Source organism: Arachis stenosperma, chromosome 2 (genome assembly GCF_014773155.1).
Source record: "Arachis stenosperma cultivar V10309 chromosome 2, arast.V10309.gnm1.PFL2, whole genome shotgun sequence".
In the NCBI taxonomy this organism is placed as follows: Eukaryota; Viridiplantae; Streptophyta; class Magnoliopsida; order Fabales; family Fabaceae; genus Arachis; species Arachis stenosperma.
In genome coordinates this window covers 94,697,335-94,713,646 of record NC_080378.1, presented here as the reverse complement: position 1 = coordinate 94,713,646, position 16,312 = coordinate 94,697,335, and the positions used below count along the sequence as shown (strand labels likewise).

General features: G+C 36.5%; 1 protein-coding gene across 1 annotated transcript; it reads left to right on the top strand.

The window, feature by feature from the left end:
- Nucleotides 1-1,999: 1,999 nt before the first annotated feature.
- LOC130963184 (uncharacterized) lies at nucleotides 2,000-5,151 on the top strand. Its single transcript, XM_057889334.1, has 4 exons — nucleotides 2,000-2,588; nucleotides 3,247-3,732; nucleotides 3,951-4,241; nucleotides 4,325-5,151. The coding sequence occupies exons 1-4, from the start codon at nucleotides 2,000-2,002 to the stop codon at nucleotides 5,149-5,151; spliced, it is 2,193 nt and encodes a 730-aa protein (XP_057745317.1).
- The last annotated feature ends 11,161 nt before the right edge of the window (nucleotides 5,152-16,312 follow it).

The window sequence follows — 16,312 nt, the reverse complement described above, 5'->3', positions numbered from 1 at the left end:
AACCATGTTAATTAAGCTTCCATTAGCTGGTGCTCTGGAAAGGAGCCTTCCTCCATAACTCTCTCTGCTCATTAAGCTGGTCTATCATAACTTCATCCCTGTTGAGAGCGCTTGAGTCCGGGAGGTTGCTTGCTTCTCCAATGTTTTCACAAACCATACCTCCTCCTCCCATAATATTAGCTCGGCGAAGGGTAAGCAAGGATCATGTTATTTTTTGCTAACACGTTATTTAACCTGGAGAATCGTCTCCAATATTCTGATTCTTTCTTGTTGTTCTGGGTGGTTTGAGTAGGATTCTGTACCTCTGAAATGGTCTGAACATTGTTGTTAGAAGTCTTAACCAGGTGGTCTTGGGTGAATTTTTCATGATTTTTTTTACTAATGACAGATGTCTTGGATTATTATTCTTTATTTTTTGCTGATTTTTCTGACTGTTGGAGCTGTTTTCATTCTTGGTATATTGTTGCTATTTTTTCTTCTCCTTTTTCATAGATTGGACAGGCCTGTTGGAATTATTAGTTTTCAGAGCATTATCTTTTTTCTTATTTTCCTCGGCTAGAACAAAGAATATACTTGCCTTATTATGCTTATCCCATTCTACTCCCTCGAATATGCCCCCTGATTGTTAACTTTTTTATTTGGCTGATCTCCTTTCCTTTTTTACCCAACATAGGGCTGGTCTGGAAACCTTCTTCCATCGCAATGACTCCACTCACGGTGGTTGCTAGTGATTTTTCTCTACAGTTGTCTACTTTATGACCATATTTTTCACATTTGAAACAAATCATATGCAAACCTTCATATTCTATGTGAAACTCTTTTCCAAAGGTTGTAAAATAGGGAATGATTTTATGCAGATACATACAAATTTACCCCTTGAGTGGATGGAGCCAAGGGTTTTTCTAACTTTCCAATGGAAGTACTTATTGTACAACTCTACTGGCAAGTTTGGAATACGCACCCATACTGCTACTCTTTGAATCTCTGATTCTAACCTTCAAAGAGAGCATAATCGTAATCCTCTTGACTTATGAAGAAATTTTCTGCTAGATCCATACACTAATCGATTCTTTTTTATCCCATCTCCTTTGAACCCAATGGTCTAAATCTTGCCAAACAGTTTCACAATAAAAGATAATTTCGATGGTTTATACCAATCTTCATACTCTTCTAACGAAATGTCAATCACTGGATTAGGATTGAAGGGAGGCTGTTGTACCTTTTGAAAATCGATGGTAGCATCTTCTAACAAGTATTCTTCAGAACAAGCTGTGCTATCTCATAGGGATTTAAGTTTCCAAAACCATTTTCCACCATCATATCTCTATAGGATTTGGTTGCGGGTCTCACTAGCCATGTTCTCTTCTGGTTGAGATTGATCAGCAGTCAGATCCTCAACTCAATTCTTTCCATTTCTTTCTTTTGATGATTCTTACCATTTATCTTAACCATATACTAAGTTCTCTTCTTCCAATGTTTTTTTTTCCCTCAGGTTCAGCTGGAGATGTGGTGGCTAATTTATTTGCATATGATGGTTAGTTTGGTGTAACGCTGGTTTATGGAGTTCATAGGTGTTTAACAAGAGTGTGACGGCGTTTAGCTGACGGACGGAAATCGGACGGTCCGATTTCTTGTAAGGGTGAGGGGACACAAATCGAACCGTCCGATTTGTGTGAAGTGTTGCTTGGTACAATGAAATTGGACCATACGATTTAAGGGAGGAATTCAAAAAATAACCCAAATCGGACCCACCAATTTCTGGGTTTAAAAAATTTTTGGCGGGCTGTTTCGTAATCGGACCGTCCGATTTGTTTGTTCTAAAAATATCGAATGATCATGCATGCGGTCGGACGGTCCGATTTGAGTGTCATATATATATATAGATTTACCTACTCAAGCTGAGCAGCCCATTTCATTCTTCTTCTTCGCCAACTCTCAAAATTTTTCTCTGTAGATCTCTTTTTCTTCTTTTTTTGTAGATCTCTTCTTCTCTATTATCATGGATGATAGAGTAAGATTAAAAGTGTATTATCATGGTCAAATTTTATTACAAACATCAGAAGGAGTGAAATTTGTGTGTGAAAATCCGTTAGATATTATTATTCCATTCACACTGTCATTTGAAGAATTAAAAGGTATCATTTGTGAGAAGATAGATTCTCAAACAACAAGGATTGTATCATGTATTCTGTACAGATATCCTATATCTGTCTTTGGTGGGTTCGTGCAATTTCAAACGAAATACGTGACAGACGAAGTGAGCATGCAAGAAATATTTTCAGTGTATCTCGGAAGTCAGTCGCGAGTATCATTTATCGAACTATATATCGAGTTCGAGCAATTTACAGCAGACCGAAATATTGAATTGGAAGATTACAACAGTGATAGTGAAGAAGAGTTCGAAAGTAACTACGTGGTCGTTGATCCGGGTGTAGACGAAGATCAAGCTGACGAGGCTATGGTGGCAGATGTGGCGGATGTGGCAAATGCACTAGCAAATCAACAGCCGTTTGCGGAGCCAAATTTTATGCGGTCGTTGGATTTGGAGGCCATGCATGCACCAGAGTTTCCTCAATATGCAAATGCACGTGCGCCATTAACTTAAATTAAGATTTCTGAAAGTATGATTTGTACATGGGTTATTAGTTTAGGAGAAATTGTTAAGACAATGGTAATTAGCAAAATATAGCATGTAATTAGTAATTCTTTAACGTTGAATTATGAAGTGTACATGTAGGCTGAGAAATGTACTATTTTACGTCCCTGTTGAAAAAAGAAGATCGGAATGCGAACCGGTCGGTTTGACCGAACAGATTTGACCAGACCGGACAGGTCTACCTGACTGGCCGGTTTGATAGGACCGGATCAGTTCGATCGGACCGGCCTGTTCGACCAATGCCTTCCAGTTCGTTTGGACTAGCCAGTTTGACCGAGCCGACCAGTTCGTTTGGACCGACCGGTTCGACCGATCCAATTTGACCAGACCGGGTGGTTTGACCTGACAGGCCGGTTTGACCGGACCGGATCAATTTGATCGGACTGGCCGGTTCGACAAAGTCATTCAGTTTGTTTGGACCGACTGGTTCGACCGGACCGGCCGATTCGACTGAACTGATCGATTCATTTGGACCGACCGGTTCGATCGATCCGGTTTGACCAGACCAGGTGGTTCGACCTGACAGGTCAGGGCATTTAATTATTAGATTATTATTGCTGACAACTGTAATATTTGTGATGTGATTGCAGCAGAGCTTCCCCTTCTGCCGGATGGTGAATTTACTGTGGGAATGGAATTCAGTTCTAGGGAGGCAGTAATTAAGGCGATGAAAGATTATACAATCCGCAGAGGTGTAGATTATCGGGTGCATGAGTCAAAACCCACGACATTCTATGCTAAATGCACCCAGTATGGTGCAAGATGTGATTGGCTTATCAGGGTGAGCAAGAAGTCCAGAAAGTTCTGTTGGGAGATAAAGAGGTACAATGGTAGTCACACCTGTACTAGGGCCACCATTTCTCAAGATCATTCGAAGCTGGATTCCAACACAGTTGCAGAAGCAATAAAGCCATTGGTAGAAGTTGACCCGTCTATAAGGGTGAAATCAGTGATTACGGAAGTACAGTCAATGTTTAACTACACCATTAGTTATCGCAAAGCATGGTTGGCAAAGCAAAAGGAAGTGGAGTCAATTTTCGGAGGATGGGAAGCTTCGTACGAAGCCTTGCCGATATGTTTGAGGCTATGTGTCACAAGGAGCCATCCACAGTTGTTCATTTCCAAACAATGCCTGCGTATCAGGGAGATGACTTGGTTCCTAATATTCATGTACTTCACCGAGTCTTCTGGAGTTATTACCCTTGTATTAGAGCCTTCAGACATTGCAAGCCAATAGTGCAGGTAGACGGAACTCATTTGTATGGAAAATACAAGTGTTGTTTGTTGGTTGCAGTCTCACAGGATGGCAACAACAACATCGTGCCGATTGCATTTGCGATAGTTGAGGGAGAGACATCTGAGGCCTGGCACTTTTTTCTTAGTAACTTGCGACAGCATGTTGTGAGACATGATAGTGTGGGCCTTATATCCGATCGACACGATTCCATTAGGTCTGCTATTGATCGAAGTAACGGAGCTTGGTCTCCTCCCAGAGCTTTTCATATGTTTTGCATCAGACATATAGAGTCCAACTTTCTGAGAAAATTCAAGGCTTCGTATCTGCAGAAGCTTATCGTCAACATAGGTATGATAGTTACGATTACATTTACTCCTTAACTCAGTTATTATGATGAGGTTTTTTATGGTGGGTCACTTTTTAATTGACAGGTTACTCACGAACAATTCGCGAGTATGAGACGCGTTATCAGCATTTACATGAGCGGGGGGAGGCTTATACCAACTGGTTGGATCGTATACCGCGTGAGCAGTATGCTTTAGCATTTGATGGGGGATATCGATGGGGTCATATGACAACCAATCTTGTAGAATGCATCAATTCGGTACTGAAAGGGGCTCGCAATCTTTCAATCACTGCACTTGTGAAGGCAACGTTTTACAGGCTTAATGAATTGTTCACCCGGAAAAGAGCTGAGGCTGAAGCTAGAATTAATGCAGGACATGTGTTCTCTGAGCTTGTAACCTCCAAACTGCATGCAAATCAGCGGGCAGCTGGTAACATTCAAGTTAGTTGCTTTGACCGACAGAATGAGGTATTCGAAGTGCGTGAGTGTCCTAGTGGTGTGGAGTATGCAGTGGATCTCCGTCAACAACGGTGTGACTGTGGTGAGTTCCAAGTTGACCGGCTTCCGTGTCGACATGTGTTTGCTTGTTGTGCAAACCAACGTCTGGATTGGCAACTGTATGTACATGATGTTTACAATATGGACCAGGTTCGACGAGTATACAGGGCTCGGTTTAAGCCACTTGGGAATCCAACAACATGGCCTGTTTATCATGGACCTCGATTCGTTGGTAATCCATTCCTTAGACGGGTATCCAAAGGTCGGCCAAGGATGACTCGTTTCTTGAATGAGATGGACACTCGGATGTTGCGTCGTCCTAGGAGATGTAAGCAATGCGGGGCCGAGGGCCACAACCGTAGTAGATGTCGTCAACGTGGTGGTGAAAATAATCTGGGTGCGAGCACCCAATAGAGCTCCGGCCATATCGGTCACTCGATTTAGTGCATGAATTTGAACTTTTTATATATTGTATGACTTTCATATGTGACGTTATTGTACTACGTTATTGTATGACTTTTTAAACATTTACTACGAACAAAACTTTTAATTCTATAAAATTTCGGCAGCATCTCCTCTAATTCTCGGACTTCGCCACCCTTTTCGGGTCCCAACCAAATATTTCTCAAACCTGTTCTCAACCATTTCCATAAATAAGTCAATTACATTCTAAGTAAATAAGTCCAACACATGATACATAAATAAGTCAAATACATTCTAAGTAAATAAGTCCAACACATGATACATAAATAAGTGAAATACATTCTAAATAAATAACTCCAACACAGGGTACATAAGTAGGTCCAACATCATTTTCTCATCGCCCATCTTACATCTTTGATTAATTTCTTGCATTTCTTCGCAACCTTTTTAAAAGCAGATGGGGTATACCGACTAGCGCTTCGACGAGGGGGGTCAGTTCTAAGGTTGTATCCTTTTCCTTTATCGCTAGTGCTTGTACCTGTGAAAACATTCAATAACCAACTAATCAAGTAAAATAATAAATAACCAAATAATTCAAATAATAAATAACCAAATAATTCAACAAACAACTAATTCAATAATCAACTCAAATTATCAATAATCAACTCTAATAATAATAATCAACAAATTGTTATCAACACAATTAATTCCATAACCGACTAATCTGATCAAAATCAAACCAATATATCCAACAAACTGTTTTTACCTTCAGTAGGCGCTGTACCATCGTCCGGACCATCACCCCCATCATCATCATCCTCACCATCCGCCTCATCCTCATCGTCGTCCTCATCCTCATCGTCATCCTCATCTGCAACCTCATCCCCACTAGGATGGTCAACCAGAAAGTCATCATTGGCCTCATCACCTGGCTGGTAGCTCTTTAAAATGAGATTCATCGGAACACGACGTTCAATTTTGCTCTGTGTGATACCCCTCCAGGCATCATCACTCATACTAGAGTCAACAAAAAGTCTACCTCCGGAGGTACCAGAAGAAGTGAGCTATCGAGGTCTCGTATCCAATGACAGTCTACCTGGAGCAATCCCACTCGGTTGGGCCATCTGGTCGCTGGGAATGGATCCGTAAGCTGGATGTGAGTAACTTGGCACAGGAGCCATGAAATCAAGTAGCTGGGTAAACGAACCCTGTTCACCTGTTTCTTGGTGCGGGACACTCCAGTACTGCTGATATACTGGTGGAGTCAAGTAATCCGCAGAATGCGTGTCAGGAATGTATGGAGTAAACTGCTCAGGCGCTTCTTATGCCTGTGTTTGTGAGGGGGGCGGTGGTGGTTGCGGTGGGTGTTCTTGTTGATTCTCCTGATCATGCATAGGATCACCGTGCTGATTCTCTTCAGGGTCAATCTGTGACAGATGCAGGTGGTCACCATATGTACCTCGGTACCATTGCAAGTAGATATCTGCCTGATGATGTGACGGCACCGTGTGCTCAACAAGAACATGGCTATACCGGTTCATCCAATGCATAACCCAGAATAAGTGGGTTCCAGACCAATCTTGATTCTTCGGACCTGTCAGAACTTCGCCGTGTGCTTCACCTAGGTCTTGCTCCTGATCAGGAACCCCCTGAGCCAAACCAAATTGCCTCCTCAGTCTATCAGATGCATGCCACTCAATACATTCAAAAGATATAAGTGGAACTCTGGCACTCCAAATAGCAGAATGCTGACGGATGTCAGGAGGAATCACGTCCGAATCGGTCCTTCCAATTGTATAAGGCTCCCAAACAAACTACACACATTATACAAGTAACCGACGATTACACACAGAATAATAACACGAGTAAACGAAAAAAACTACTTATTTATTACAACAAACCTGTCCTTCTTGCAGAAGATCCAGATCTCTCCTATAGTGATCAAGGGTACGATATCTGTATGGCCGATTCTCACGTTCCCAGTTCTGCCACCTGACATCAAGCGATTCGTTAACTTACATTTATCAATACAAGGTAAAATACACTATTTCAAAGCGTCTAGTAATTAAATTGACCTATTTGCAAAGGAAAGATTTGAGGATTGCTTGGAATCGGCGCAATGAATGGTAGACGGATCCATGCCCAGGCAAGCAACAGTGTCAGCGGACCATCAATCTCCTTACAGTCGACACGAGTTGCTCTACACAACGATCTATACAGGTGTGCCAGGCAGGCCGATCCCCAACTGAACTGTATGATCCCGCCAATGTTACGGAGTAACGGCAGAAACTTCCAGTGCACTCCTGCTGCAGACTTATCTCCAAACATAACGGTCCCAAACAATAACATTATATGGCACTTCACGTACCTATGAATCTGGACCTCATCAACCAACACTAATCGATTTTTCAATGCTCGAAACCAAACCAACTTAATGAAACTTCCCCTGCAGACTGTCTTCATAGGTGCAACACCAAACTGATCCAAGCATTCAGCCTCTAAAGCCTCATAACTGCTCTGTGTCGGTCCCGTAACTGGCAAACCATTTGTCGGAAGACCAAGAGTTAGCGCCACATCCTCTAGTGTCACGGCACACTCACCAACCGGAAAGTGAAAAGTATGTGTCTCAGGGCGCCATCTCTCGACCAGAGCATTAATCAATGCCGACTGACATTGGACAACTCCAATCTGTGAAACATGATAAAAGCCGGTGTCCCGTAAATACCCCTCCACTATTGGATTGTATCGATCCGGCAGCATGTAGTGGTCACATTGCAACATTCGAGAACCCTAAACAAAAACATAATTTTAATTAATTATCAAATTAAATTAATCAAATCAAACTTTCATTACCAAATAACCAGTAAAACGTATCCACAACCACAACCAATAAAAATAATAATAATAACAATACTGTTAAATAGATAACTATCATATTATATACTAACATTCAAGTAACTATTCAATTATGTTCTAACAATATACATACAACAATAAATCAATCATTAATCCTTTATTAAATATTTATGTTTTACTTATAACAAAAATAATTAATTTAATAATACTTAAATCATAATAATTATTTTACTATCCTAGGAACGTTTAATCATAAATAAATATTATTATTACAAAAATTTATTTATTACTAACAATTAATGCTAACTGAGCGATTTATTATCACACATTGGTATCTATCTATTCTATTCTATTAGGGCCGTATCCTAATAAAAATAATAAAACCATCGGTATGACTTATTATTATTATTATTATTATTATTATTATTATTATTATTATTATTATTCTAATAAATTTAGTAATAATAATTAATATTAATTATTTTATTTATTATATCTCCATTTTTAATAACAGTATTATTATTATCATTAATTTAATTATTTTGCTAACAACAATAATTAATTTATTATTTTATTATAATGCATCATAATCCTTTCTTCTAAATAATCTTATTACACTAATCTCTAATCTCTGCATCATTATACTCTAACATTACTAATTCTTAAAATTTAACTAATCATATTAAAATACTCAGACACTACTACTACACTAATTTCTAACATTATCATCATAATAATTTATTAATCTCTAACTTAATAATTATTATTATTTTACTTAAAATAAAATTTTTTACAATAAAAACTTACATAGTTAGGATGATCAAGATAATTTGCAATGTGAAGCTCCGGATGATTAACATCTTTTATTCTTCTTCTTCTTCTAGGCATTGTTAGAGAGTGGTGTAATTTTTTTTTATTTTAAATGTTATCAATGGAGGCCATGGAAAAGCTGCTGTGGGGTTAGAGAGGGGTTGAAGAAGAAGAAACTTTGGTGGGTTGCTGAAAGTGAAAGAATGAGGGAGGGGAGTTCAGCAATCACGAAACTCTAGTTACAAGGGGTGCGGGACCATACTTGCATGCGTGACACCTGGCTAAGGGGCACAAATCGGACCGTTCGATTTGTGTTCCTTCCCAGCCCCTAAATCAGACTGTCGGATTTCCGTGGTGAAATCGGTCCGTCCGATTTCTTCAGCTTAGCCGTCACAATTTGGTGAAGCACCATAGACACCCCATAACGTGATAATACACCATCTTCTCCCCAATATTTAAAATAAAAAAGTGAGATATGGTAGCACTTATGACAAATTGTTTATTATCACTTAGTTTATTATTTCTTAAAAACTTAGACGTAAAAAAATTTCAAAAGTTGATATATTTGATCTACTGCTCATGGCATTAAGGTTAGTTTGGATAAACAACTTAATTAAATTTTTTTAAAAAATAAGTTCAAAATATAAAAATTTATTTTAAAAATATCTTATAAATAAATTATTTTATATTTGATTTTTTAGTCATAAATATATACATATTTTAAAAAGAGAATGATAAAAGATTTTGTATTATAAATTTTTTTTTAATTTTTTTATAAGTATTTAAATTAATTTTAAAAATTATATCAAATATTAATATTATAACTTTTCATAAATTAAAAATTAAAAAAATTACTTATAAATCTATTCAAACTAACCTTAATTTTTTTTTCTCTAACTGAAACCTTGGGGATTCGAGCTCCTAATTTTAGTTCACTTCTATTAAGTTTCCTAAAGTCGTCTTATATATGTTTCATAACATGGTATTTCATCCATATTCCCCGTCTTAATGCAAGTTAGTAATAATTTATTATTAATCATCTGTACTGGATTCTATATTTACAACTCAAACTCAGTTCCATATTTTTCTTGTTAATTTCTTTCATGCTACAGATTTAACACTTTATTTTAGCACTACGTTATATGAAGGAGATAAAAATTAGGTGTTGTTTTACAACTAATATAATCTAACTAGATTTATATTAATAATCAAAATATGAATAAAATTAAAAAAATACGTTGATAATAAATTTTTTATATTCATGTAAAATTTGATAATGCTGCTAAAATAATTATTATTTTGCCCTAAAAAATTTAATTATTTTAATAGTTGATCACTTTATTAAAAAATTATAAAATAATATATATAAATATACATAAATATATAACAATTTATTTACTTAGCAAATTATTACTCAAATAAGATTTAACAAAATCAGTTTGAAGGGAGAAAAAACACCCAAATTATCACTACTCAACCACCCATCACTGTCATAGGAAATATCTAGAAATCGAGAAACTTCACATGTGATAACAACTTGGACCTTTATACCTTTTCTTCTTTTTTCAAAAAATTAAAAAAGAAAACCCAGAAGTTCAATATTTTTTTCTGGCTGAGGGTGAAGCTAGCTTACTCGATGATATGTGATAGAAGGCAATGATACGCTGCATGTTTATAATGCCAGGTGTTTTTGTTATTGAGATTAGTTGCCACAACATTTCATTGGATTTAAAAATAAAATTTAATTTTGATTCAGAATTGTATACGTGTATTTAACTGTGTGTTATATTATATCAACAAAAATAATTATTTTTTATATTGATTATATAAATAAGTATCTTAAAAACTAAATATAATGATTTGATTGTGTTGAAAATATTGTCATTTGCCTAATAGTAGCGGTTTTTTAACCAGTGTTTTATGTCTTAGGATAACAGAAATGTTGTGTTTAAGTGAAAGTAATTAAATTTAGGGAAAGTCTAGGGGCCAGCAATTCTATTGAATTTTGGCCAGCATGTAACCAGCAGAGACATGTGAGCCATTAGATGAAATCTCACACCAATCTCACACCATCAAATTATCATTGATGGCTAGTTGATGGCTAATAATCACAAAAGTTGCTGTCTCCCTAACATTGCTCTTAAATTTAACCAAGTTCTGTTCTACGTGTTTCGCATCTTTCTTTTTTTCTATGTCGCCGTCTTCATTTCCTTTTTTTCTGTCGCCATTTCTCTTTTTTCATTTATGTTTTTTTTTCCTTCTTTTGATCTTTTGCTTTTTTTTTTTTGCGCTAAGTATGGAAATATTATGACACTAAACACCATTTTTTTAAGGCAAATATACAATTTTAAAAAAAAATGTCAAGCAAATATAAAAATTTGTTGGAGATATATGAATATATAATTTTATAATGATAAACAGATAAAACTTTTTTAAAATAAATATAATTTTTGGTGATTACTACGCTACGATTACTAATTTATAGGTATCGGTACGAGATAAAAAGTGGACAAATAAAAATTTGCCATGTGGATATATTTATCTACATCAATATTTATTTTTTATTTATTTTTAAAAAAATATTATATTACTGCATATACAAAAATGTTTTCATTAATAGTTCTAAAAAAACAAATATATCTTTTTAAATATTTTTGTTAAATGACTAAATAATTCTTTTTATTTTTATCACAAAAATACCCTTTTCCAATAACAACTAAAATAAAATTCAAATCATCAAATTATTTTTAAAAAGAAAAAGAAAAATCAATTAACCTTAAAAATAATTCTAATTTTAAACAAATCTGTTATCTGTGTTTGTTCTTGTTCTTTACCCTAACTCATTGTTCTTGTTTAACCTAACATATCCAGAAAAATCAATTCTCCGAGTCCTCTTCTCCCTCTCCTTGCTCGTTGGTTGCTTACTTGCTTCCCCAACCTGTCTCCACTGCGTGCTCCCCTGCTTCGCGTCGTCCTGTTATTGCCCATGCCCCGCCTTGTCCCGCTTTCGCCGCCCTGCCTCACACCGTTGGTCTGTCGATGCCTTACCTCACGTCGTCTAAGCTATATTAGCTTTTTTGTTATTGATTCACGAGGTATACTAGCTTCTCTGTAAACACAAAATCTGAATTTTCAGTTGTGAAAATCAATAGATATGGAAGTGATAGGGAGATAAACCCTTCACAATGATGAGGTTCTTATAAATTTTGTATTGAGTTGATTCTGTTATAATAAAAATGGTATATTTCTTATGTTTGGATTTTGCAGTGTTCAAACTTGGAAAAAGATTACAATCTTAGCATTGAGAACATTTTAGCAAAAATATTGTCAGATTCACCGAATGAAAAAGAGAAGAGAATCACAACAGTTAATCCGCTGGCTTCAAGCACTTGAAAAAGGTACATTTTGATCAATTGTTTACCCATTTTTTCGAATAGCTTATGTGATTGGAATGAAGTGAGATTGATACCTAACAAACTTGCAGTAAAAATTCTAGCTTTGCTTTGAACTCGTTTGGCATAGCTAATTTTATGATATATTATATTATAAGATAATGAAATTATTTTTCATTATCACTATAATTATAATTATATACCTATGATATCAATGCCTCTAGTTTGCTTTACTATATTTCACTCTTTCTTTTCCTAAAAAAATGCAAACAAATTTATATTGTATTGTCTGGTAAATTAATTTTCGTGCCTCTAGTTGTTCATATTCTAATACTGAGTATTATATTTATTAATATATGGTGTGCCATGATGAACTGCAATGCGCTGCCAAAAAATTTTAATTCATTGTTTGAATGTGTTAGGAAGCTAATGGGACAGGGCTTGAGCTCTTGTTTATTTGATGAACTCGTTCACTTAATGGTTTTCCCTTGATTATGCTATATTAGTGTATCTATTATGACAAAATTATAATGCTAATTGCCTAATTTCATTTCAATTTCAGAAGGCCAACAAGAGTAATAACAACTGATTACCTCCACCATGGGCAATTGTTGCCTTGTTTAAAGGAATAGGAATACGAAAAAAAAAGAATAGGAACTAAGGCTTAATTTACAAAACCAATTGTTTCAGTTGCTGGTAGAGCTTCTTTTCTTACTATAGTGTTCATATTATTTTGTAATCTGAATGAAAGTTATTCAATATGCATATTTGAAAAAAGAAAAATAAAGAGCTTAATTTACATTTTTAAATTCGGTCATTCTATTAAAATAGTTTACGGTAATCAAATGATAAGTGTAAATAACTATTTACATATATTATTTACTAGTTATTATTTGGTTTCAACATTATGAATCTTTGATAAAATTTACACTCTGTTTAGAAATTATTTCTTTTTGCAGTTTACAGTACAATTAGCTAAGGCATCCATAGGTTATGGTATACTGAATTGGCTTCATCTGTTGAAAACTCTTCTTTGTATTGTGTTGGCTTCATCATGCTTTGTTTAGAAGAATTTAAGTGTTAAGACATTTGTGCTTCTTTGATGACATGTAACACCCTAATATTCAAATCCTTATACTCGAGTTATAAGGATTTTTAATATATGGTGGTATGACTCTCAGGTGGATTTTTAATATATAAAATATAAGTATAATTGAAAGGAGTATTAATCGAGAAGCCTGAAAAGAGTAAAAATAAAATCGCAAAGACGTATCACTCACGTTCCGACAACAAAAAGATAAACCGCGAAGCCAAAAGCGATATACGGACAAGGGCATAAAGGAGATTAAGAGATAGATAACAGATAGACATATATTACATAAGTAAATAGCCACTAGTCGCGACCCACGAAGTTTAGGCCGGCTAGGGTACAGTATGACAATAGTTGACAACAGAAACTCCTAATCTCTCCCAAATAGAACATGAAAGCCTCTATAGGCAAGTTCAAAAGAGTTCAATACATAATATAATCTTTTCAGAATAAAGGTGGAGAGATTCTAAGCAAAATATAAAGTAGAGAATATAAAGATCTTCGCCGTCTTTCAGACGAACCACAGCTACTTCTAAGCACCTGGACCTGTATCTGAAAAACAAGAGATATATACGGAATGGGAACCCCCGACCCATGGGTTCCCAGTACGGTAAAAGTGCCAAATAAATACAATGCACTGCAATAAAAACTCTCTAAGCATCCTAAACTTCTCTTCACCAGTTATCCATCCTAGGTTCTCGCTAATTCATGAATAGGCAACTGTCATAAGGAAATGCTAAATCTAACTCATATCTTTCATGCTCTCCAACTTTCTAACTCTCCAACAAAAATGAAACCATAACCAGTTGTTCTATCTCAACAATTCTATACAAATACATCATATCCTCACCTGGAGCAAGTGAATCCACTTCACTGCGTCTACCCAGGGAGCTCAAATACCTCATTCAATAATCATCATCATCATATAATCGCATCACCAATTCATCTCATCAAGAACATCCCTAACGCCCATCGACACCAGCATAAGGGACCTCTCAGTTGTACAAACACAAGCAATACAGACAAGTAATGCACAATTAAGGTACAAGTAGAACAAGTAGCATATAATTAGGTAATGTAGCATATACGATATGGAAATTCAAAACAAGTAGGCACACGCAAGCAATTCAAACATATGCAATATGATGCATGCCTGTCTTATGGCTGATGATATCATCTGTCGGTTATCAAGCCAACCCGACGTGTCCGGTAGCTAACCCGGGCACAGTCTCTCTGTTGCGCGTTAATATCATTAGAGGAAATATGCGCCCTGTCGCCATTAGAGGGTATATGCGCCCTGTCGCCTTTAGAGGGTATCTGCGCCCTGTCGCCATTAGAGGGTATCTGCGCCCTGTCGCACATTTTTCATCATTATTCATTTACCATATTTGTTCATTAATCATATATGCATCTCCGGCATACTCGCCACATCTTAAGGCGTCCGCAATCAATAATTGTTGTTATCAAACCTCAAATATTAACGTGGAGCAAGCGGAACGAATCACAACCCTTACTACTACCCAGGTATCACAAATACACATTATTCATAAATCCATAATTAAACTTATTATCATAATCCTCTTTCCCCATCTCATACCCGGAGCAAGTGGACAACGCCACTGCCTACTACCTGGGATCACGCATAACATTCCACATTTGATCATTAATCATACACATATACATACTTAGCCATGACTCAATTCTTATCGCAGCGATCCGGCTCATGGCATAACCCATAACAAGCCAATAATCACCATCAAATACAGCCCTTTGGCTCACAGCATACACTGCATTTCTATCATCACCCTCAGCAACTCATACAGTCATTATTAATCATAACTCATCATTAATCTAACTTGCTTCATCCACAAGTGATCACATGTCCTAGCCTCTTTTCATTACTAGGCATACTATAAGGATTTAGGACATAGAGGGTGAGAATGGAGACTTAGAAGTCTATAATTTGGCTTTAACAACTCAAACATCAACCTTGGGGTGAAAACAGGGTCACGCGTACGCGTCCCCCACGCGCACGCGTGGAACACCAAAAAGTCCATCGACGCGTACGCGTGGATGAAAGAAAAGCCAAATGACGCATACACGTCATTCATCTGTACACGTGGGTGCGTTTTGTGTCCCACGCACAAAGTCAGCACGCTTTTCGCATAACTCTCGAGAATTTGGCTGGGCAATTGGTGCAGCGCATCGACGCGTACGCGTGGACCATGCGCACACGTAGATTGTTTATTTTCGAAAATGACGCGTGCGCATCAGCTACGTCTACGCGTGAGTGAGCGTTCTACCAAAAATTTTACTGAGTTAAAAAGCAGCAGAATTCACTGTTTCAAACCCCAAACTTCCAACACACATAACTTCTTCTACAAAACTCCTTTTTAAACTATTTCTGAACCGTTGGAAAGATCATTGAATAAACTTTTGTAAAAATTCAATTTTTAAGACTTCCAAACTCCGTGGACCGAGATACGGCCCGCCAAAGTTGGTCAAAAATCAGTTTTTGCCTAAACATAAAAATCATCAATTTTTCCAATGTTCCCAAGCCAAATTCATTTCCACTCATCCAAATAACCACAACCCAATCACATCCATATATTTACACTCAACCAAAACTAAACCTACCTCATCTATACCATTTCACCCAAAACCATCAAATTCCACTCTTAAATTCCCCAAACTATATTATTCAATAACCAAACCAATCATTCACACATTCAATGTCTAGAATCCATCCAATCACTCATGTCATCACACAACATACACGTCAACTTACCTTACTTACCTCTTTCTGGCCTCCGGCCTAAAATTCACGACCTCCGGCCCAAATTCACAATTTAAATGCATATTTTACAAATCAATACTCATTATCCAATTCATCAAATTCTCAACACACCAAACATACAAGGCCATGCAATCCTCAACTCAATCATTAATTCACAATACATATCAATTATGCATATTAGCACTAACCATTTACACAATCCAAACT

Excerpts from the sequence above, each read along its gene's own strand:
- LOC130963184 (XM_057889334.1), top strand. The coding sequence starts at position 2,000 with ATGGATGATAGAGTAAGATTAAAAGTGTATTATCATGGTCAAATTTTA. Across the intron at positions 2,589-3,246 it reads TCCTCAATATGCAAATGCAC|CAGAGCTTCCCCTTCTGCCG; the intron begins GTGCGCCATTAA and ends ATGTGATTGCAG. Across the intron at positions 4,242-4,324 it reads GAAGCTTATCGTCAACATAG|GTTACTCACGAACAATTCGC; the intron begins GTATGATAGTTA and ends TTTAATTGACAG.